Source organism: Pistacia vera, unplaced genomic scaffold (genome assembly GCF_008641045.1).
Source record: "Pistacia vera cultivar Batoury unplaced genomic scaffold, PisVer_v2 Contig230, whole genome shotgun sequence".
Lineage (NCBI taxonomy): Eukaryota > Viridiplantae > Streptophyta > Magnoliopsida > Sapindales > Anacardiaceae > Pistacia > Pistacia vera.
In genome coordinates this window covers 98,070-123,209 of record NW_022196036.1, presented here as the reverse complement: position 1 = coordinate 123,209, position 25,140 = coordinate 98,070, and the positions used below count along the sequence as shown (strand labels likewise).

The window sequence follows — 25,140 nt, the reverse complement described above, 5'->3', positions numbered from 1 at the left end:
ATATTTTTACACAATTTCCTAGAATATTATTCAAACTCCAAAGTGAGTTCAAACCCTATAACCTAATGGTTAAAATGTACTTGATCAGATTCATCAATATAATCCCAATCATGCAGATCGACAAGGAATTATTCGGCTAAAAATGTAAGTTTCTGAAAAAAAATTATGATAGACATTCAAGTAATTTTTGGTTGGTCCTGATAGAATAACCATTGGAGGAGCTTGTTGCTGTTTTGGGATGGTCAGGAGATGTTTTCATTGATGGTACCCATGCCAATGTACCCGTGGCCGCCACCATCAATTACCCTTCGGCCATTTGGTTATGTTGGAAACAGGAAATTTTTTGTGTAAACAATGCAATACCCACTTTGCTCATAAGGAAAGATGGTACTAGAGGTAATATCTGATCTTTTGATTTTATATTCATAAAATCCTTGATCTATTTATTGATCAAGCATTTTTATAGATACTAGTGAGCTCGGGAATTTTCTTATAGAATGGTAAGACATCCATCTATAAATCCATACTCGTTACATTATGCTGGATGTGCCCTAAGTTTGATAAATATAATGAATTATGTAGTATCAACGTGGCCATTCAGCCACCACAATTCCATTTTCTTTCTCACGATGGCAATGCCTTGTAGCATGGGTACTTGTAAAGGATGTTGTATGTGATGGGTTTCAAAATGGTAATATTTTTCGTACGGTTTTTCTTAGTCTTCCGAATATATTTATACTCCAAAATTATTCAAAGCTGTAACTAACAATTATGTTAATTGTCCAGATTCATGCTAAAAATGCCAATTTTATATCTACAGGAAAAGTTAGGCTGGATATGTAAGTTTTAAGAATTAGCTTGTGGAGACATTCAAAAATACATTTTCTTTATAGTCTTGATAGAAAAATCTTATTGTAGGACGTTGGCTGTTCTGGATGGATATAGAATGTTCTCTGTAATGGTAAGGGTGCCGATGCACCCGCTGCTGCACACCCTCCACCTCCCTATCAACCACCACCAGCAAGATTATTACCACTCTTCCCAACATCGCAACACATCCGTCTTCGCTGACAGTCAACCCTGCGTCCACCTCCGTACCAAGCACCAATACCACTTCACCTCCCTACCAACCACAACAGTAGTAACAGCACCAGCACCAGCACCACCTCTACCTCCAACCAACACCACCAGTAGCAGCACCAGCACCACCAACACAATGCCCCTACTAGAAAACGGCAGGGGCGAACCTAAATATGATTGCTGATGCTGTTTCGTATGAAACTACTTTTCTTCGAAAATCATTGAGAACCTAGAACCGAGTCACTTACATTGAGGTACTGAGGATCATTTTTTATATGAATATACTAAAGGAAACAATGTTACATAAAAATAAAAGAATGATGGGCCATTGAAGCGATGAATGTTGATGGTGAAATATAATATCAAGATTGAATGGGAATTAGTTTTTTGTCTCTTAACAGCACATACTATCAGCCCAGTTTTATTATATTTAGGAATATGCAAACACAAGTTTTTGCCATCGGGATAAACTCAAACCAAGAACTGCATAAATAAAAAAACTCCCTAATTTTTCCTATCAAATAGTCATAGAAGCACAAAAGCAATAATCCCAATTATATCACAGCCCAAGTTTTGCTAAATAATCTATTTAATGTAAAATTTTGAGCTTTCTTTCAATTAATGCTAGTGCTGTGCACTTAAATACAAATTAGTTAATCCTAGGACCAATGTTAGCACAGCTTGCAAACACTCTCCTAAGTTGAAGGCAGGGTTGCAAAAGCGAACATAAGCTTCATTGTATATTTCACTCTAAATAGACTTCATTAGTATAATACGGCTTGCTTCTCAGTAGAGACAGATAAATCATAAACTTCACACATATTATAGCAGGCATGTTAAAATTGCAGGTTTGTGCCAAATTTGAGTTATATCGAATGAAAGAACAATTATAGCTATGCGCAACAACTCACCTTTGCTTCTTTTGAATTCTTCCAGGTAATGTATGAGAAGTTTTAAGGCTGGCCAAACGAGCAGCATGCCACTCTGGTGAATGAAAAGACCCATCCACCTGTGAGGGACCCATCAGAAATATCCAGGAAAAGTAATCATGCATAGTACAGTTACAGAATGAATGAAATTTTCAAAATGCAGGTCAAGAGCCCTTTTACAGCATATCTAGAAGTGATTGAAGATTTACATCTGCATAAAGCAATGTATCCAACTGATTATTTAGTTAATGTGTTAAACCTATCAACCTATATAAATTCTCATCGCCGGCAGATTGTTTGTCATCAATTTTCCAAAAACATGAATCAAAATTCACTGTCAACATAAATGAAAAATTAAAACATAAATTAAAGGTGTAAAATCTCCCTTATCCAACACTACAAACATAAAAGTTCCAATTTTTGTATAATAAAATTATAAAAATGTGTTCTTTTTATTGTTACTTATATTAGCTAATACCCATTGACCCATAATTTGGTTCTACTTTTGGCATATTACCAATCAATCCTTGTTGTAGGGTGACAATGGGCTATGCCGACATGACCTATAGATTTTTGGCATGGCACCAAAAATCGGGTCGGTGCCATGGCACGTGGGCCATGTGAACGTGCTGTGGGCTAGGGATTTAACACGTGGGTCGACATGACACGGCCCACAAATTAAAAAAAATAAAATGTAACCATTGCAATTGTGGGCTGGGCCATGAGCCATGTCAGTTTTGGTTGTTTGGCATGGTTTGTGGCCGTGGCACGGCACATACCATGACATGGTAGGTCATAAAAATTTTGGCACGACATGATACAATCCACCACACCTTCACTTCTTGTTAATTTTTCTTCGTTAAATCTAACAGTTTGAAGGGCAAAAACATAAGTTATGGCGGCTGCCACAATGACGCCCTCTCAAGTCTCAAGGCCAAGGTCGATATGGCCCTTCTTGAGGCCACAACACTCTGAAAGATGGAGAGAAGGCGGAGTTGCTATATGGGGCCACAGTTGGAGGTCAATTATGGTTAGATGTGGGTTTAGGCTTAGGCTTGGGTTAATTAGTTAATAGTTAAGTCTAAAAAATTTAAATAAAATAGAATATTTCAATGATTGATGAATTTGTAAATAGTATTAGGGGGCGATTTGAACAAATCTAGGGAAGTCCTGTTAAAAATTACAATGGACTCTTCGTTTACTTTTATTATTCAATAAAATGGAATATAATATCAGAAGAACTTAATCCATTGTAATGCAGGTTTTAGGAAAAGGGTTATAGAATCTTAGTTGAATTAGTCCTCTTATCAATTTCAATCCTATTTACCATCTGATATTTTCTAACTTTTCTATTATATGCTTCATATCTAACTTGATTGGATGATTCTTACCACAAACCCTAAACCTAGACTTCTTTTCTTTGCTAGCCATGGCGTTTCTTCCCAAGAAATCTTATTCCACCATATACTTCCGAAACTTCCAGTCAAATCTATATGCCGATTCAAGTGTGTTTCAAATTCATGGCTTTGTTCAATGACACATCTTTTCATCAAGACTCACTTGTCGCAAACCCATAGAGTAAACTTCTTGCTATTCCTCAGTCTGATCTTTATCTTACGACCCCAAAACATCTTTTAATGATGAAAAACTTACTGCAAAGAGGCTGATTTTTCAAACGATAGGGTTTGTTTGGGTTCTTGTAATGGTTGTGGGCCTTATGTTCTCACGTCGTGTTTACTTTTTCTACAATCCCTCCACCAAAGAGTGCTCCAAGAGATACCAATGCCAAATCTTATGAGCGAGGATGATCGTCTCGATTATTATCCCGAAGCAGCTGGTTTTGGTATGCCCCATCTATTGATGACTACAAAATGGTGAACTTCTTATTGGGAAGGTCTCACGCATAGTTGTCTTAAGAAACAATTATGGAAAAGAATTCATCAGTATGAAGAAAATCTTTTTGGAACTGGGACTCCTGTCAATGGAGCTCTCCATTGGTTGACTTATTCGTTGAAAATATTCGTTCAATTGTTTCATTGTTGGTGGAAGAGAAGTTCAAAAGCTTCCCTCTTCTGATTATTTTCAATCTGTTTTAATTTACTTGATGTTGTGGTTATGGATGGTTGTCTTTGCATGCTGGTAAGTAAGAGTAATGAAAATTGGAAGAATGATGATAATGTTTTGAAATTTGGGTGATGAAGTATACGGGGTGGTAGATTCTTGGACTAGAATTTTGACATCAAAAGAACATCTTCAAAAACCAATCTATCAATCAAATATTTGGTTCAAAGATTATGTTTGAATAGAGGAATGACATTTTTCTTGAAAGATGGTGATGGAAACAATATTTGTTTTATATCAAGAAATTTATGGAACTTGGAAGGAGATGAGATTGTTGGCGTTCCAGCTCAAAGGTTTCTTAGCCAGTGAAAGCGTTTACAGAAAGCCTTGTCTCACCCAATTGGTATATTGGTGAAGCTACCATTAATGATTCTTAGTTTCAACATCTCTTTCTTAAAAAAATTAATTAATTTAAGTGAATTAATAAGTAAATTTTATAAACTATGAATGCTAGTTTATTGATGGAAATTTGCAAATTACGTAAGCCTTCTTATTTAACTGATATTTCTTCATCATAGTTTGTTTTCTTATTTCTTTGCTAGCCATGGCGATTCTTTCCCAAGAAATCATATTCTAAGATGAAAGCTTTGTGCAATGGAGCTCCAAGTCTTTACTGTACATGATGCTTTCTTTTTCCTTAACCCTCCTCTAAAATTTAGATGATCAAATCATCTTAAAAATGAATTAATATTTTTACTGTACATGAACATGTATTAATTCATCTTAAAATGAATTAATCTTTTTAAGAAAACATTGATCAAATCAGGGATTTATTATAATATTATAATTAAAAAACGTTGACGTTGGCCAGCAGACACTTTTTCTAATAATCATAGTTTATCATCAGCCATGGCGATTCTCCCCAAGATCATTGTGTGGGATTCTCTCCCTCTCAAATTATCAGCAGTGGGGTATTCCCAATTACCGATTTAGTCTATACATGTTAACTCTTTGCTTCAGCTCGTACTTTAGGATCATGCATTTTGCTTTAGTATCATTTCTATATAGTTAATCCTTTAATTGATTAGGGAAATAATAAAAAAAGAAATCAAATAATTAGGCATTAATAAGGAATAAATATGTCTATATAGTACTTACTATATACAACTTAAAATCTCAAAAAACTTTCTGGAATAAATCACTAAGCAATTATTATCTAAACAAATTTAGGGAAGAATTGCATTATTGTTTAACAATATATTTATCTATCTAGTTACTTAATTATCCTACAATATATGACACCAGTTTGGTTCTCTAAATGGTAACTAAACATGGGCTACATGGTTGAATCTTAAATGTTGTCATCACGTTTTAAATCTTTTTAAAAATGTTATATTCATGTGTCAAGCACAGTTAATTTTCTCTGTTCCCCTGAAAAGAAGTAGGCTTTTGCATATCCAACAGTCAGCCTCCGCTGTGCCTACCATCTATTACATATTATTTGCCACCAAGAAAGCATTTTAAATCTAAAGCAAAGACTATAATTCATTTTCACATCAAAGATAGATATGCTGTATAGATTTAAGAAAAAAAAATATTAAACCAAAGCTAAGATAACCAAATTATAACCAACAACTGTTTCATAGATTTACAAAAAAAGAAAAAGAATTCAACAGAAAAAAACATACCACTAACAAATTCACATGAGATATGCAAAGTGTAAAGATCAATTGCCAAGGGTAGCATTGCAATGCACATCACCATTTGACAGTATGCAAATTCAATCATAAATAAGTTGCATATAAGTTGACTGGCTACATGTAATACGGAAACAAAATACATTACAGAAATATAAAGCATGCGAAATGTATCCTTGACACATAAAATTAGGATAAACGCATCAATTAAGTACTTACTTAAAGAGCATAATAATCAAACACGATAATAGTAACTCTTGTCTTGTTGCAAGACTGGATTGCCTTCACCATAAACTGGTTTAATGGAAACAGCATGTCGAACAATAAAAGTTTGGGCAGAAAATATGTCTATAAAACAAAATTGCCAATTACCAAAATTAATTAGAGACTGCTTGAATCTCAGGACAACTTCTTCTGCCAATAAATAGCAAATCTTACTACCTCTAGATGAATTATTCAGAAACTGATGATTTTGAAGTTGATTGGAAATTTGAGTTTGCCAAGCAGCATTATGTATCCAAGGCAGTAGATAAAACCATATACCTGTAAAGGCTTTCTCCTTGGCACTTGAAAGCTTCGCCCTCATTGACAAAATTCTGAGAGACTTCTTTAGTAGTATGTTTTCAAGTTATCTGCCATTAATAACAACAAAAAACATAACATTCATATAAGGAAAAAATGTGAGACCGAATTTTATTCAGAGTCCAGAAAACTTATAAGGGTGCTAATCATGTTTTAAACGCCACAGATAAAAAAAAAAAAAAACCCTATGCTTTGTGCATCAGCAAGAAGAATCGTAAAGCAAACAATTCTTTTCTAGCATTTTAGGAAGGATAATTGTAAACCATAATAGAGTATAAAAGTTTCAAAGAAGAACTAATTATGTTAAGAATTAAAACGGCTCAGTATATTTCATGATATTTTGCTCAAGCCTCTAAATGTATGATTTAAACTGTTGAGGTTTATATATTAGACAAGTCATGGAAACGAAATAGAAATCTAAAAAATTGAACAGCCCATAAATTTTATGAGTTTGGAACTACTCAACGAGCAATAAGAAGGATGGAGCAAAAACATTATGCCTATAAGAAGGATGGAGCAAAGTATATTTTGCTCATATCTAAGGTCCACATTGTGGTTCTTAAAGGATTCCGTAGAAGTTCAGTGCTGATGCTGTAACATGCAACAAAAAGATTTCACTCAACTGATAAATATATCATAGATTTACAAATCCTAAAAAAATACAAAAATAAAAAGAAAAAAGAATTCATCAGAGAAAAGATACCACACAAATTCACATGAGATCATGCAAAGTGTAACGATCAATTGCCAAGTGCTAGCATTGCTATGCACATAACCACTTTGATAGTATGCAACTTCAATCGTAAATAAGTTGCATATAATGTTGACTGGCTACATGTAATATGGAAACAAAATACAATACAGAAAATATAAAGCATGCGAAATGTATCCTTGACACATAAAATTAGGATAAAAGCATCAATTAAGTACTTATTAAAGGGCATAATAATCAAACCCAATAATAGTAACTCTTGTCTTGTTGCAAGCACAAAAGTTCTCAAGACATTATGCTGCAGTGCAAGAAGTGGGATACAAATACATACAGAGAAATATTGTCCAGCAAGAACTCATGAAAACATCATAGCCCAGCATTATACTGTATTGCCTTCACCATAAAATGGTTTAATGGAACCAGCATGTCGAATAATAAAATGTTTGGGCAGAAAATATGTCTAATAAAAACAAATCTGCCAATTTACCAAAAGTGAAATTAGAGACTGCTGATCTCCAGGACAACATTCTTCTGCCCATAAATAGCAAAATTTATCTTACTAATGGCAGACTAACTCTAAATGAATTTTTCAGAAACTGATGATTTGTGATGTTGATTGGAAATTTTTGAATTTGCCAAGCAGCATTATGTCTCCAAAAAGCAGTAAGATAAAACCATATACCTGTAATGGCTTTCTCCTTAACACTTGAAATGCGTCTGCCCTCATTGACAAAATTCTGAAAAACTTCTTAGTTAGTATGTTTTCAAGTTCATCTGCCATTACCTACACAACAAAAAAATAACATTCATATAAGGAGAAAATCTGAGACCAGAATTTTATTCAGAGTCCAGAAAAACTTATAAGGGTGCTAATCATGTTTTAAAATGTCACAGATAACAAAACTCCTATGCTTTGTTGCATAAGCAAGAAGAAACATAAAGCAAACAATTCCTTTTTCTAGCATTTTAGGAAGAACTGATTGTAAACCATAATGAGTATATAAGTTTCAAAGAAGAACCAATCATGTTAAGGAATTAAAAAGGCTCAGTATATTTCATGATATTTTGCTCAAGCCCCTAAATGTATGATTTAAACTGTTGAGGTTTACTATATTAGACAAGCCATGGAAACGAAATAGAAATCTAAAGAAATTGACAACCCATAAATTTTATGAATTTGGAACTACTCAAATGAGCCAATAAGAAGGACGGAGCAAAACATATTTTTCCTACAAGAAGGATGAAGCAAGATATATTTTGCCCATATCTAAGGTCTAGATTGTGGTTCTTACAGGATTCAGTAGAAGTTCAGGGCTGGTGCTGCAACATGCAACAAAAAGAATTCAATCAACTGATAAAATATACTACAACTACAAGCATAATTAAGAAACAGAAGATCAGGGACTTGCGGCAGTAAAGCATACTTTAACTCAACCTCTGGTTTATTATGACTTTGAACTTCTTGATAAGGAAAGTTCTACAACAACAATCAAATTTAATTCATAAAATCAATCATAGATCAAATGAATAAACAATAAAACCAACACTTGGAAACAAAGATATCAAATTACAATGGCATTCTGCATACCTGCAAACACATAGTGGCATCAAGCGTGTTGCGAATGCACGGCCAATACAATCGCAATGTTGTGGCCTAAAAGTGATTAAAAGTTAAGAAACGCAAAATTACTTGTCAAAAACAGAGTAATAAGTGAGATTCATCAATCTTACCATGGTTAGGGAATTGACTTGAAACTAAGTTGTGATTTGGGAGATTCAGATCCATCAATCTTACCACGCGATGGCTGCCGCCAGATCACTCAAAAACTCACGCGACGGCAGCCGCCAAGGCCATTCATAACCTTACGCGTTACGGCCAAAGTCAAGGCCATTCGCGGCCTCATGCGACAGCCGCCGTTGGAGCCTTCCACGGTCACACACGATAGTCGCAACCTTCATCATTGTGGGGACCTAAAAACGAATTAACCAAACCCAAATCAGAATTTAGTGAAAACCGTAAAACACAGAACTGAGTTTATACGGATAACAAAAGACTGGTGGTTTGGTGGCGGACTGAACTGCCGAGATAGAATGTTGGATTCATTTAAAACTTAAATGATAGAATTTTGCCCTTGAGCCGCGAGTATAATCTTTAACGTCCACTAGAGATTAGGGGCTTATTGTCACTTCGTGAAATGTTAGAGTACAAACAGTATTTTCGGAGAATATCATAGACAACCCCAATATTTTCGAAATTATTGAGACAGTGATTTTTGCATTTTTTTTTAAACGGCAAAAACACTCAAAGTTTGAAAACCGTATCAATATTGAATAATGTCCTCCTTTGCCCTAATTACATTAGTTTCGTATTTAGGTTAGAGGGATAAAATGGTAATTGCTGATATTAGCACTTGAAAATGGGATGATCAAGAAAGAGTTAATTCCATAACACCCCTAAAACTCAAGAAAATGACACTTAAACCGCTATAATGTTAGTATGAAAGAGGAAGAGAGATGTCAACGAATAACCAAGTCTACAATCAACTGTTCCTTGATGCTTTGCCATTTCCGTTTGGGTTGGGTTGGGTTTTGGATTTCCGTAGTTAGGCCGCTTGATCCCTGGGCTCGCTAGTCGCTGCCACTAATGATAATGTTGGGCTTAAACACGTATCTAAAGGCAGTGATCAGGCTTTGCTTGTGTGCTTGAAGAGTGTCTCTGTTTTTATCAATAAAGAAATATGGTTTTCTGCTACAAGCCAAGTTTGGTTCTCACATTCATAACTTATAGTTTGATTTATTGAGAGTTATTCATTGTAGCTATTTATGCTTTGCAAATAAGACAAATTCATTTATTTTAGGGAAACCTCGACAGTACGAGGAGAATTTTATTAATTGAAAAAAAAAATGACACCTAGACAGGGGAGGACGTAATGAGCCTTACCCCTCAAATAAATCTAAATACAATGAAAAAGGAAAAAAAAAATGTAAATGCATGAATTACAATAAAGAGAAGGAGAAGTACAAAAGCATTGAGAGAAACTATATAATGACAAACCTCAAACATCATTCATTGGAATTTCTTGGTTGTTTTGTCGAGGTAAGACTTGCTCGATAATGTTAATTGAAGACCCATTTAGCAATTATATCCATCTACAAAATCACATATTCAATAGCGTTACATGAACTCCAATCAACAATTAAGAATGAGAATTTAATTAATATAAAAAGTCAGTTGAAGAAAGAATAAATCAATTCCTGATGAATAGCTATGTACTACACAAGTGTTTTGCCTGCAAATTAACAAGAAATTATCTCTATTTGTTAGCATATGAGGGTTTATTAACAATTAATAATGAGCTCTAAGGGTATGCCTGATGAAAAACAGAATTGTAGATTCAATCATTTCTATAATGTTCTTCCATCACTTTGCAAACAGAGTAGGGATTGATAAAACATTAGACAATTTGAAGAGAAAAGATAATTTGAAGAGAAGAGATGAATTAGAATAATGTCTGATTGAGCATGCAAAATTTGTTTTCATCAAGAACAAAAGTGCAAGCTAATAAGGGATACAATTACCATTCAATTTTTGAATGCCAAAATTCAATTAAAAGAGCTATCAAATTTCAGACTTTTAAATCTAAATTTTATGGATTTAATAATAAAAGAGATTGAGATTAATAAAATATATGATGCTATATGTATAAAAATTCCTTGCAAAAGTGAAAGACTTGGAATAAATTAATGAATAGGTAAGATAAGTACCATCCAATTAATTACAAATTCCAAACCATTTGCCCCTATCACGCAATCCTGCATTAAAAATGTAGGAAATTAGTTATGATAAACCGATAAAGCAAAGGAATATTTTTTACTCATAAAACAAATAACAAAGGCTTATTGATTAATTTCAAGAGAAGTATCACCCTGTTGAAGAAGAATATTTGTGATCAATTTGAATCCATTTGCGATCAATTTGAATATTTGGGATGTGAGCAATCTTTGGCCAATCCATCCCTATGTTATTTCCGCATCTTTCTGACAATTTGGGACAATTGTAGATCTCCAGTCTTGAAAGTGAACTTGAATTGGATATCCACTCCGGTAGAGCTGTCAAATTATGACAATATTCAATAGTCAAATCTCGTAGAGTGGTAACATATTGAAGCCCCTTTGGGAGAGACACCAATTTTGGAAGCCCATGAATATATAAAGACTGGAGGCTCCTAAAGCCTTGCCATGGCATGTCATCGTCATCCTCACTGCTGGGTGATTCAAATTGGTCACAATCATCAATATACAAATCTCGTAGAGTGGTAACATATTGAAGCCCCTTTGGGAGAGACACCAATTTTGGAAGCTGTTCAATTGTTAAAGACTGGAGGCTCCTAAAGCCTTGCCATGGCATGTCATCATCATCTTCACTGCTGGGTGATTCAAATTGGTCACAATAACTAATAGTCAACTTCTGTAGAGAGGTAAGATATTGAAACCCCTTTGGTAAAGACACCAATTTTGGAAGATTGAAAAGTTGTAAAGAATAAAGGCTTTGGAGACTATGCCATTGCACGTCATCCGTGAGAAAGTCAAGCTTGTCACATATTTGAATTGTCAGATAAACCAGAGAAGTGAGGTTTCGCATCCGCTCCGCTGGTAGAGATTCTAGATCAGCAATTCTATAGAGCCTTAGAGACTTTAATTTGGAAAGAGGGGTAGAAAAGTTGGAGGAAGTTGATGGTCCCACACTATTCACCAACATTATTGTCTGTAGCAATGGCTTCGAGCTGGTATTCAACAAGTACAATTCTTCAAGAGACGGAAACAGTGGCATGGACAACAAGTTTGGGCATGTAAAAATAAGTAATTTGGAAAGGCAAGGAAATGAAGGCAACTCTCCTCCATCATCATTAACATCTCTCTTCCACCATTCCTTTAATTTAGGACAATCCCTAATTAACAGTTTCCTAAGTGATGGAAAAAATGTTGTTGACAGTGTGGAAGAACAACAATTACTTGCTTCCTCTGAAATGTACTTCAAATCATATAGCGCATCAAGAGACAAACTCTTCAAATGAGGAAATTTATTCAATAATGATACAGATCGGCAATGCCCACACTTTTTTATTCTAATTGAAGTTAGATTTGTGAGGGAGGAAAGCCAATTACAAAACTTCACACCCATAAATGAATCTATAGTGATTTCTTTCAAATTTGGGTGTGGCTTTAGACCTTCTAACACCACTTCATCATTCACCTCAACCTTCCCATATCCACTTCTCCCCCAATGCAGTATAAGAGATTGAAGAAATCATTTTTCATTTAAGTTGGCCAACGTTCCATTTTCAACGTATTTTAAATCATCAAGATATAGTTCTCCCCTCAAATTGTTCAACCTACTTAATTCATCTATCCCACTGTATTTGCTTTTTCTGATGGCCCAACTATTTCTCTTACTTGCTACAAATCTTGATAGTGTTTGAAGATTAGTTAAAAACCCCAGTCCATGTGGCATTCCTAATAAAGAATAACATCCTTTGATTATAAGATGCCTCAAGTTCACCATTTTGCTAATGTCTCTTGGTAGCTCTATAAGCTCTAAACAATAGGAGAGATCTAATGTTTCCAAATTCCATAGTCTCAAAATGGAATTAGGAAAACTTTTAATACTCATCTTTGAAAAATTGAGATATCGTAGATGCTCCAGTTTAGCAATTGAGCTCTTCAATTTACCATTCTGAGTAAACAACTTTTGAAACTTTATTCCTCCAAAATCCAATGTTCGCAAGTGCCTATAACTTGTTAAAATTTCATAACCATCATCCACTTTGTACATCTGTTTTGATTGTTTCAATAAAAGTAAGGTTCTTATATTTTTGGCACTATACAATGCAGGTGGAAATTTCCATGATCGACTTATTTCACCACAATCAAGTGATAAATGATGACATTTTACATTCACAATTTCAATTGTATCTAATGCTACCATAGTGCATTCAATTCCTGCAACTAATTGTGCAAGGTCATGCATAAGATCATGCATCTTTCATGCAATTACATTGCCCCATTCATCATATTCTGGATCTTGGAAAAATGATCTTAAAAGTAAGGCCGTAAAATACTTATTACCAATATCTTCTAGAAATTCCTTCTTGTTTGATCCTTGAAGAAAGCCTTGCGCCATCCAAAGATGAATAAGATTTTGCTTCTCAATCTTATAATCTTTGGGAAACAATGCACAATAGGCAAAACATTGCTTCAAGTGTGAGGGAAGATGATCATAACTAAGCTTGAGTATAGGTAAAATATCACTTTCCTTTTGAATTATTTTTGACATTTCATTATCCTTGAACTGTAACCAATCATCTTCCTTATTATTACCATAAAGTAGGTGTGCTATCGTCACTATAACAAGAGGAACTCCTCCACACTTTGCTACAATCTCCTTTCCAATCTCTACTAGTATCGAATCTTTTGGCTCTATCCCATATTCAAAGGCTATTTGCTTAAATAAGAACCAAGACTTGTCTTTAGATAGCTCTCTTAAGAGATAGATATGATTCGAATGTTTACTAGTAATCTTAGCAACTTGCTCAATACGTGTAGTGACTAATATTTTACTTCCTCTTGCACCATTCAACAACAAATTTTTTAATTGGTCCCATTTATTGGGATTCTCATTCCATACGTCATCCAAGACAAGTAAAAATATTTTACCCTCAATTTCTTTGCGAAGGTGTTTTTGTGATTGATCTAGTTCAAGCTTTTCAGGTTCCTTATCAGTTATAGATTTTATGATCTTTTCTACAATCAATTTCACATTAAATTCGTTAGACACACACACCCACATCCTTAATTTAAGATATCTTATGACATTTATATCGTTGTATACAAGCTGAGCAAGTGTGGTCTTTCCTAATCCTCCAAACCCATATATGGAAATAACCGAAACATTCTCATCATCATTTGAGCCCAATAGCAGTTGCGTAAGATTATTTTTCTCATCACCTCTCCCAATAACCTTTTCTATATGTACAAAAGAGTGTGTTTCCCTTTCGAAATTCACTACTCCTTTTTCATCAACAAGGCGTTTGTTAAGGTAAGGTGGTCTTGCATTGTAAATACTCTCCAGTCTCTCCTTAATTTTCTTTATTCTATGAGCCATCTTAAAACTAAATGCACAATTATTAGACTTAGAGAAGCAGGTTCGTACCTTTTTTGCCATTTTATTGGCAGTCATCACCTTTTGTTTTTGAAATTGAGTGTAGTAATGATCTAGCAAGTCATCTGCATCATAAAATGCATCTTTGAGCCTATGAAGCCAAGCTGTCACCTCATTATTCTTCTTGCTCTGCTGCTCCTCAGCATCAAGAAGTATCCCTTGGATAGTGCTCACAATGTCCTTGAGTTGGCTAATATCATCTTCAACACTCATTGCCAATCCGATTTCATGGACAGCCAATGATCCCAACTGCTTTAGGATATTCTCCGCAATGTCAAACAGAGTTCCTTCTGCCATTTATTCTTGGTTACTGTAATACAAATTGATTTTAAGAGGTAGAATTAATTGATAAGAAGGTAGCTATATAATTGAATATGAAAGTAAGTTAGTAAGACCAGTCTTATTTGATGATCATCTCTTAAATTATGTAAGAGATTATTCAATTTAATTGAAGAAAATCGTATTAAGATGCTAATAAACATAAATCAACTTACCTTAGCACTGACAAATTAAGAATGAAGAGTTTGAGAGATCGTGTAAGAGCGTGATTGAATTGAGAGTTTGAGAAAGTTGGATTGTAAGAGAATTTGAGAAAACAAGGAAGAGAAATGATGAAATTAAAGGAAAATTGACTCACACATAGACTTAGACTTATTTTTCTTCAATTGTTTTTATTTATTTTACAATTTTATTTCAAGTAAAATCAACAACGAAAGATTATGATGAAGCCGTGTGGACTCCACTCCACCCCACTGTTTACGTTTACCATTTGTATGTTGAATAAAGAAGTAATGGTGGAGACACAGAGGGACAGCAATAAATTTCTTTTTGACAAAAGAAGAAGAAGAATGGTTTTCCCATGAGAGGACAAAAGTTACAAATTGTTCAATTAAGAGACATATAACGGTTATTTTCCATTAACTTTAACAAAAAAAATGATTAAATGACTTAATGCCCTTGATTTATTTATTTATTTATTTTTGAAGTTAATTTAGTTCTCAAAATCCAAATTTAAAAAATATTAGAAACTAAAAAAAGATTAAAGCCATGTTTTAAGGAACATTAAGAAACTAAAAAATTAAAAACTGAAGAAAAAATAAATTAAAAATTAAAGGAAAATAATTTTGGCTCTTAAATGACTATAATGTCCCTTGTCTATTTGATTAGCAATTACTATGCGATGTTTCCGGATAATTTTGACAACTTCCCCTATGTGGGCCATAACATTTGCACATAGTACGTGTACACTTCATCATGAGTCATTTCTTTCACATTTTCATTTACTGTTTCCAAAATACCTTGTACGTGAAATGACAACAATGTCCCTTCACAATTTGATTGACTTTGAAATGGCAAAGGTGCTACACATAAATCTTCAATCCACAACTTTCAGAATAAAATTTATTTGACCGAAAAAAAAAGCATAAAATTTCACCAGAAATTAGAATAATACTGCAAGTACAAACTTTTTATACAAAATCATTTATACAAACATATGTGTTTTAATATAATTGGATGATTTTAAATTATGGATAAATTAAATAAGTTAAAATAGATGATATGTCAAAAATGCACTACCAGTTTGTAGGAAGTAGTTTGCATAATTAATTTGTATATGTACCTAGCATTACACCATAAATTATTTTTCTTCTTCCTTTTACCTTTTCTGTTCAAACTGTGAAGCCCAATTCAAGCCAAATTAGTATTGTGTTGGGATATATGTTTTGCCAAGATATTTGTATGTAGAATTGTATCTCTTTAGGAAAGTAAATTTAATTAAAGAGAAATACAATTATGAATACAAATATAAATTGTATTAGAAATCAAAATAAAAGTCGTACTAGGAATAATATAACAAGTAGTACCTATAAAAGGAAGTTAAATCCTAGAGAACCTAATAGGTAAGATTATAATTATAGAGCGAGAGCCATCAAAGAAAGGCTTAGTTTGTGTTTGGAATTGTTGTAGTTTTAAGTTTAATCAACTTTAGCTCGACTTAGAATAATTTGGAATGTGCTTGGTAAATAATTTGGATGAGTCAAAATCTGGTGACTCCATCGGATTTCGACAAATTGTCTAGAATTGGCATTGTGGACCGACATGCAAAACTGGTTTTCAAAATATCTTACATATGTAAAGCCTTAATTTAAGGCCTAAGGCCTCAAAATGCTTTGAAGTAACAACAACAACAACAACAATAATAATTTGTCTATTTACAAATATGTAGAGAGTAATTCCAAAGGGGTTTTTGATACTTATAAGTGGATTTTTAATGGTTTTTAAATACCAGAAATCTTACTCTTTTGAAACATGGTGATGGAATTCAATTCAATCTTTACTTTTGAGAGTTTGAGGAGACATCTTAAATATTAGAATGGAATTGTTGTGTATCATGTGACTTATAATAACTATTCTGAAAAGTTTAAGTTGCTAAATTAAACAATGTCGTATGGAGGTATATGAAATTAATCCTAAATTAAATGGTAATGTCCTCCTCAACCCGTATATTGAACTAGTGACCAAAAGGGGACATTTTGACCATTTCATGTCCACGATATTTTGGAACACTAAATGAAACCTGAGCATGCTGGGGCCGCTTTAATTTACTTGCCTGTCTTCAAGGGGAAGCTGTCAAAATTTATTCTGTAAAAATGGTGGAATAATTGGTTAATTAGTCCTCCGAGAGTTCTCACATTAAGCTACCAACAGAAGAAAGAGGAAAAACAAAAATATACTCTAAATATTTGTAACTAGATAAGTGTTTTTTTTTTTTTTTTTTTTTTAAATATCATTACCTCAAAGCATTTTGAGGCCTAAGGCCTTAAATTAAGGCTATATATATATTTTCGAAACTAACAATGTGTGTTGTTCCACACTGTTGATCCTAGCCAATTTGTTAGAATTCGATGGAGTCACTAGATCCTGATAAGACTAGCTGTGATTTTAACACTCCATCGTTGACCAATGGTTGACCACCACCGACCAGGTCCAATGTTTTAAATTTTTTGAATTATTAATTAAATAATCATTTATTTAACAAAATTTTTTATTACATTCTTAAATATTTATTAAATACTTAACAAAATACAAATTTAGAATTATAAAAATATTTTTAAAAAATAAAGTGTCTATTTTGGTCATTATACATACACCAACAATTACAAAATCTAATTTACCAATCATAGATTTTGAAAATCATAGCCATTATAAAAGTTGTATTTACCAAACGCATTCCAAACTATTTTCAAAGCTAATTATTTAAAAAGTTGAGCTAAAGTTGATTAAACTTGAAGCTACAACAATTCCAAATATACTTTAAACCTCTTTTTGGTGGCTCCTTTTTGGTGGCTCTTATTCTCTAATTGTAATCTTACATATTAGGTTCTCTAGGTTTTAACATCCTTTTATAAGTACTACTTGAAATATTATTCCTAATATGACTTTTATTTTGATTCCTATCGGGTACCTTTGGAATTTTATCGTTAACCAAATTTCAGAAACTACTAAGTTGAACCCTTCTTTTTAATTTCTGGCATTAAATTTGGAGTTAATAATTTTTTTTTTCTTTTGTAAAGTCTGAGAGTTGATTAATTTTGACTAATACAATTGTATAATTATATTCATTTTAGATGGAAGTAAGATTGTATTATAGGGGTCAAGTTACAATTGATAATTGAGTAATATATTATATTGGGTAATTGTTATTTATTATATTCTTTATAAATAATATATTTATAATTATATTTAACGAGTGTAAAACACAGGCAAGATACTAAGATAGTTAATAAATAAACACTTTATTGAGCTAACAAAAAAAAAAGTATTTTTAACATAAATCCTATGAATAAATATTTCATTATGAAATTTGTAGCATTTATTGTGACCTCATTGTTAAATACTTAATAATTTGATATATCAATGACATCATCGTATATTCAATCACATTGCAAAATAGTCAAAGGGACATTAAGGTCATTTGATAACCAATATAGGTCTTCTCCTTCTTCAGCCTGGGTTTACATAAATAAATAGGAGAAGATAGTCACACACGATAGCCTGGGTTTACACGTATAAAATTAAATTTAAATTTAAACCTTTCTAAATTGAGAATGAGGATTAATGATACAATATATGGGAACTACATACCACTTCCCATCTTATATTTTATTTGTCCTAGACTCTGTATTAAATTATTACGGGCTTTTTTTTTCTTTTTTTGTCATGGACTCCGTCATTAAGCTTCATGAAAATGGGGTAAGCAAAAATTTTCCTCNAGATAGTTAATAAATAAACACTTTATTGAGCTAACAAAAAAAAAAGTATTTTTAACATAAATCCTATGAATAAATATTTCATTATGAAATTTGTAGCATTTATTGTGACCTCATTGTTAAATACTTAATAATTTGATATATCAATGACATCATCGTATATTCAATCACATTGCAAAATAGTCAAAGGGACATTAAGGTCATTTGATAACCAATATAGGTCTTCTCCTTCTTCAGCCTGGGTTTACATAAATAAATAGGAGAAGATAGTCACACACGATAGCCTGGGTTTACACGTATAAAATTAAATTTAAATTTAAACCTTTCTAAATTGAGAATGAGGATTAATGATACAATATATGGGAACTACATATCACTTCCCATCTTATATTTTATTTGTCCTAGACTCTGTATTAAATTATTACGGGCTTTTTTTATGGATAATATTATTTTCTTTATAGAATAAAAAAAGGGCATTGACTTTTAGACCATACTTTTTTTGTTTTAGCCCACATCTTCAAGTTTAAGTGGGGATATAACTGTAGTGAAAAATAAATAAATTATTTATCTTCTATCATATTTTTTCCTTCAAAGCTCTATATCGACAATTATAACAAATGATAATCAATCAGAATTAACGATAAAGCATGAGAACAAATCAATAAATAAAATTTAAAAGTATAGGATAAACGGTTGATGAGCATAGGAAACATCATGTATATTGACCCAACAATAAATACAATTTAAAGTATAGGATTTGCATAATCATAAAAGAAAATCAAATCAATGCTAAAATTTATCGGAAATTTACAATTTACTTCTTGATGTGTTCCCCTTAAACCACAGGCTAGTTCCTCAGAAAGGTGCCTTCCGTACTTGATTAGAGACTGCTTGAATCTCAAGGACAACATTCTTCTGCCAATAAATAGCAAACTCTTACTACCTCTAGATGAATTATTCAGAAACTGATGATTTCTGAAGTTGATTGAAAATTGTTGAGTTTCCCAAGCAGCATTATGCATCCAAAAGGCAGTAAGATAAAACCATATACCTGTAATGGCTTTCTCCTTAGCACTTGAAATGCTTCTGCCCTCATTGACAAAATTCTGAGAAACTTCTTAGTNATATTTATTAAATACTTAACAAAATACAAATTTAGAATTATAAAAATATTTTTAAAAAATAAAGTGTCTATTTTGGTCATTATACATACACCAACAATCTCAAAATCTAATTTACTAATCATAGATTTTGAAAATCATAGCCATTATAAAAGTTGTATTTACCAAACAAGTTCCAAACTATTTTCAAAGCTAATTATTTCCAAAGTTGAGCTAAAGTTGATTAAACTTGAAGCTACAACAATTTCAAATATACTCTAAGCCTCTTTTTTGTGGCTCTCAGCCTCTCACTATCTAATTGTGGTCTTACCAATTAGGTTATTTAGGATTTAACACATTTTTTTATAGGTATTACATGTGATATTATTTCTAATAGGACTCATATAACCTATAAGACTTTTATTTTAATTCTTAATACAATTTATAGTTGTATTAATAATTGTATTAAATTTACTATGCTAAAGAGAAACATCTGAGCAAAACACATATCCCAATGCAATACTAATTTTGCTCGAATTGAGCTTCACAATCTGAACAGAAAAGGTAAAAGGAAGAAGAAAAATAATTTATGGAGTAATGCTAGCTACATTTACAAACTACTTCCTACAAATAGTTATGGCAACCTTGCATTTTTGACATATCATCGACACTAATTTGTTTTATTTATCAATAATTTAAAATCATTCAATCATATTAAAACACATCTGTTTGTATAAATGATTTTATATGAAAAGTTTGTACATACAGTATGAACATATCCATGGTGGATCTAGCCGGAAAAGACCATATCGGTACACGACTGGCCAAATCCAGCCAGTCATGCGCCATTACGCCAGATTCCGGTTGCTTTTCGGTGGTGGTGGCCAGAATGTGACAAATGTAGGTGGGTGGGGTGTTTTTGTTAATTTATAAACTTTTTATTGTTAGGGGTGTTTAGTTAAATTAACAATCCTATGGAATATTTTTTTTTAATTTTTAAATCTTACCTTATAATAACAACCCAACTCTACTTTTTCAAAAACACTACTCCAAATAATAAAACAAACACAATCTATGTGAATATAAGAATTCGGAGAACATCTTTCACCATTTAATTGCTAATCAAATGGACAAGGGACACTATGGTTATTTAACAGGCAAAATTATTTTCCTTTAATTTTTAATTAATTTTTCCTTTAATTTTTAATTTTTTTAGTTTGTTAATGTTCTTTAAAACATGATTCTAATCTTTATTTTTTATTTTTTTTAACATTTTTAAAATTTTATTTTAAGAACTGAATTAACTTCAAAAAAAAAAAAAGAAAAAAATCAAGGACATTTAAGTCATTTTATTATTTTTCCTTAAGTTAATGACAAATAACCGTTAGATGTCCCTCAATTGAATAATTTGTAACTTCTGTCCTCTCATTAAAAGGTTTAAAAACTTTATACCCTAATTGATAATATCCCGAATGAAAATGTTATATGTCTATAATTGACTTAGGTAGGTCATTTGATGATCAATATAGGTCTTCTCCTTCTTCCGCCTGGGTTTACATAAATCAATAGGAGAAGATAGTCACACACGATAGCCTGGGTTTACACGTATAAAATTAAATTTACATTTAACCCCTTCTAAATTGAGAATGAGGATTAATGATACAATATATGGGAACTACATAACACTTCCCATCTTATATTTTATTTGTTCCAGACTCTCTATTAAATTATTACGGGCTTTTTTTATGGATAATATTATTTTCTTTATAGAATAAAAAAAGGGCATTGACTTTTAGACCATACTTTTTTTGTTTTAGCCCACATCTTCAAGTTTAAGTGGGGATATAACTGTAGTGAAAAATAAATAAATTATTTATCTTCTATCATATTTTTTCCTTCAAAGCTCTATATCGACAATTATAACAAATGATAATCAATCAGAATTAACGATAAAGCATGAGAACAAATCAATAAATAAAATTTAAAAGTATAGGATAAACGGTTGATGAGCATAGGAAACATCATGTATATTGACCCAACAATAAATACAATTTAAAGTATAGGATTTGCATAATCATAAAAGAAAATCAAATCAATGCTAAAATTTATCGGAAATTTACAATTTACTTCTTGATGTGTTCCCCTTAAACCACAGGCTAGTTCCTCAGAAAGGTGCCTTCCGTACTTGATTAGAGACTGCTTGAATCTCAAGGACAACATTCTTCTGCCAATAAATAGCAAACTCTTACTACCTCTAGATGAATTATTCAGAAACTGATGATTTCTGAAGTTGATTGAAAATTGTTGAGTTTCCCAAGCAGCATTATGCATCCAAAAGGCAGTAAGATAAAACCATATACCTGTAATGGCTTTCTCCTTAGCACTTGAAATGCTTCTGCCCTCATTGACAAAATTCTGAGAAACTTCTTAGTTAGTATGTTTTCAAGTTCATCTGCCATTACCTACACAACAAAAAACATAACATTCATGTTTCAAAACTTATAAGGGTGCTAATCATGTTTTAAAACGCCACAGATAAAAAAAAAATTAAAAAAAAACCGTATGCTTTGTTGCATAAGCAAGAAAACCATAAAGCAAACAATTCTTTTTTCTAGCATTTTAGGAAGAACTAATTGTAAACCATAATGAGTATAAAAGTTTCAAAGAAGAACTAATCATTTTAAGGAATTAAAAAGGCTCAGTGTATTTCATGATATTTTGCTCAAGCCTCTAAATGTATGATTTAAACTGTTGAGGTTTATATATTAGATAAGTCATGGAAACGAAATAGAAATATAAAGGAATTGACAGCCCCATAAATTTTATGAATTTGGAACTACTCAAATGAGCAATAAGAAGGATGGAGCAAAACATATTTTGCCTATAAGGATGGAGCAAAATATATTTTGCTGATATCTAAGGTCCAGATTCTGGTTCTTACAGGATTCCGTAGAAGTTCAGTGCTGGTGCTGTAACATGCAACAAAAAGATTTCACTCAACTGATAAAATATACCATAAGCTGGAAGTAAAGACAGCAATAATGCAGGAAACAAAATAAAAATAGATCAAGTAGACTAAGCTGCAAAGGAAATGCATTAAAGAGAAATTTCGATGCACGCCATATACATAAGAAAGTAGTGTTCAATATAAACATATTTAGATAAAATAAAAAAAAAAATAAAAAAATGCTAAAAGCTTGCAGATGGCCACTGAAAATGAATTTCCTGGCTGCGACAGAATTTTCCATGAATTTGTAAATCCAAATTATGTGCTTCTAAGATATTCAGAATTAAATTCCTTAAAAATATTATGGAAGTGCAAGGTCTATGTGTAGAATCTATGACTAAGAAGCTATAAATGAGCAGGTAAACCACCAGACTACTTTATTTCTTCAATGATAAAGTTTACCGTCATAAAAATATATATATAACATCATAAATATAGTTGATTTTCTCCTACAACCATACTCACTAGATAAAATTAAAATTCTAGTAATGTTACTGGGATTTGAAATTGTAAATGAAATTGTAAACTTATAGCATCTAATGTCAACTTATTATTATACAAACAAAACACACCATTAACATAATATGACCCAAACACTACAACAACAAGCATAATTAAGCAACAAAAGATGAGGAACTTGCGGCATTAAGGCATACTTTAACTCAACCTACGGCGTATTATGTCTTTGAACTTCTTGACCAAGAAAGTTCTACAACAACAATCAAATTTCTTCATAAAATCAATCACAGATCAAATGAACAAACAATAAAACCAACACTTGGAAACAAAGATATCAAATTACAATGGCATTTTGCATACCTGCAAACACATATCGGCATCAAGCGTGTTGCAAATGCACGTAAAATACAATCGCAATGTTGTGGCTAAAAGTGATTAAAAGTTAAGAAACACAAAATTACTTATCAAAAACAGAGTAATAAGTGAGATCCATCAATCTTACCATGGTTAGGGATTGACTTGAAACTAAGTTGTGTGTTTGTGAGATTCAGATCCATCAATCTCACGCGATGGCTGAAGCCACATCACTCAAAAACTCACGCGACGGCGGCCGCCAAGGCCATTCATGACCTTACGCGTTACAGCCAAAGTCAAGGCCATTCGCGGCCTCATGCGACAGCCGCCGTTGGAGCCTTCCACGGTCACACACGATAGTCGCAACCTTCATCATTGTGCGGACGCAAAAACTAATTAACCAAACCCAAATCAGAATTTAGTGAAAACCGTAAAACACAGAACTGAGTTTATACGGATAACAAAGACTGGTGGTTCGGTGGCGGACTGAACTGCCAAGATAGAATGTTAGACTCATTTTAAACTTAAATGACAGAATTTTGCCCTTGAGCCGCGGCTAAAATCTTTAACGTCCATTAGAGATTAGGGGCTTATTGTCACTTCTTGAAATGTTAAAGTACAAACGGTATTTTCGGAGAATATCATAGACAACCCCAATATTTTCGAAATTATCACTGAGACAATGATTAATTATTGCATTTTTTTTTAAATGACATAAGCCCTCAAAGTTTGAAAACCGTATCAATATTGAACAATGTCCTCCTTTGCCCTAATTACATTAGTTTCGTATTTAGGTTAGAGGGATGCAATGGTAATTGTGAACATTGGCACTTGAAATGAGATGATCAAGAAAGGGTTAACTCTCTTACACCCCTAAAACTCAAGAAATTGACACTTAAACACTTATAATGTTAGTATGAAAGAGAAAGAGAGATGTCAATGAATAACCTTCGTCATCGTGGGGACCCAAAAATGAATTAACAAAACCCAATTCAAAATTTAGTGAAAACCGTAAAACACCGATCTGATAGAATTTTGCCCTTGAGTCGCAACTAAAATCTCTAACGTCCATTAGGGCATCTCCAACCCATGCCATTTTGGTGTAAAAAACACCAAAATGGCGTGGGTTGTTGCTCCAACTCAGCGCTAAGCATCACGCCATTTTGATGTGGCGTTACAGTGCTGCGCCAAATTTGGCGTAGCGCTGTAGTGCCTAGATAATTTTTATTTTTTTTATTTTATTTTGTTAAGTTAATTTGAGTATTAAATTTTACATCAAAAATCACACCAAATTTATTTAATTTAATTTGATTATTATTTATAATAATAAATTCATAATAATGATATAATTCAAAAAATAATGAAAAATTAAAAATAAAACTTTATTCAATGCAAATATTAAACTACATTTACTCAAAATAAAAATTAACACTAATTTAAAAACATTAAAATTAAAAGAAAATACAACATAAACTAAAATAACAATTTAGTATTCTGGTAGATTAGTTCCGGATCCTGTAAGATCATCAAAATATTGAAAAGAACTAAAGTTATTTTGAGATCCTTGACCTTGTTGTTGAGCTCTTTTTTTCATAATTCTTGATTGTTCATTTTGAAAAAACTCACGTAGGCTTGGATCGGTTATGGAATTCAAATCCTTGAATAAAAT

At 32.4% G+C, this 25,140-nt stretch overlaps 3 protein-coding genes across 13 annotated transcripts in view; all 3 read right to left on the bottom strand.

Annotated features, from left to right (window-relative positions):
* LOC116131245 (actin-related protein 2/3 complex subunit 4-like) overlaps nucleotides 1-11,904 on the bottom strand; it is a 38,333-nt gene extending 26,429 nt beyond the window's left edge. For 2 of the 9 annotated variants that reach the window (XM_031416899.1, XM_031416901.1), the window contains exons 1-5: nucleotides 8,793-9,160; nucleotides 8,650-8,715; nucleotides 8,486-8,538; nucleotides 8,354-8,381; nucleotides 7,744-7,845 (exon numbers count right to left, since the gene is read on the bottom strand). In XM_031416899.1, the coding sequence (XP_031272759.1) occupies nucleotides 7,744-7,845; nucleotides 8,354-8,381; nucleotides 8,486-8,538; nucleotides 8,650-8,715; nucleotides 8,793-8,795 (252 nt within the window). In that variant the 5' untranslated portion in view covers nucleotides 8,796-9,160. Of the gene's footprint in view, nucleotides 1-7,631; nucleotides 7,846-8,353; nucleotides 8,382-8,485; nucleotides 8,539-8,649; nucleotides 8,716-8,792; nucleotides 9,191-10,826 lie in introns of those variants that run through there. The other 7 variants (XM_031416897.1, XM_031416898.1, XR_004128234.1 and 4 more) reach the window with 7 other exon arrangements.
* Nucleotides 11,905-13,104: 1,200 nt separating this feature from the next.
* Nucleotides 13,105-14,577, bottom strand: LOC116131189 (putative disease resistance protein RGA3). The gene has a single exon (XM_031416839.1). The coding sequence runs from the start codon at nucleotides 14,575-14,577 to the stop codon at nucleotides 13,105-13,107; it is 1,473 nt and encodes a 490-aa protein (XP_031272699.1).
* Nucleotides 14,578-21,692: 7,115 nt separating this feature from the next.
* On the bottom strand, nucleotides 21,693-23,679 carry LOC116131247 (actin-related protein 2/3 complex subunit 4-like). 3 transcript variants are annotated; one of them, XM_031416905.1, is made up of 5 exons: nucleotides 23,620-23,679; nucleotides 23,478-23,542; nucleotides 22,593-22,620; nucleotides 22,012-22,113; nucleotides 21,693-21,875 (listed from the first exon to the last, which is right to left on the bottom strand). In XM_031416905.1, the coding sequence occupies exons 1-5, from the start codon at nucleotides 23,620-23,622 to the stop codon at nucleotides 21,816-21,818; spliced, it is 258 nt and encodes an 85-aa protein (XP_031272765.1). In that variant the 5' UTR covers nucleotides 23,623-23,679; the 3' UTR covers nucleotides 21,693-21,815. The 3 variants fall into 3 exon arrangements, 2 of the variants coding, with proteins under 2 accessions (XP_031272765.1, XP_031272764.1); XM_031416904.1 differs by having other exon boundaries at nucleotides 21,694-22,113; XR_004128236.1 differs by lacking the exon at nucleotides 22,593-22,620 and having other exon boundaries at nucleotides 21,697-22,113.
* Nucleotides 23,680-25,140: the final 1,461 nt, after the last annotated feature.

Excerpts from the sequence above, each read along its gene's own strand:
- LOC116131247 (XM_031416904.1), bottom strand. Across the intron at positions 22,621-23,477 it reads ATGCCGATATGTGTTTGCAG|CACCAGCACTGAACTTCTAC; the intron begins GTATGCAAAATG and ends TGCATGTTACAG. Across the intron at positions 22,114-22,592 it reads CTGAACTTCTACGGAATCCT|GTAATGGCAGATGAACTTGA; the intron begins GTAAGAACCAGA and ends TTTGTTGTGTAG.
- LOC116131189 (XM_031416839.1), bottom strand. The coding sequence starts at position 14,577 with ATGGCAGAAGGAACTCTGTTTGACATTGCGGAGAATATCCTAAAGCAG.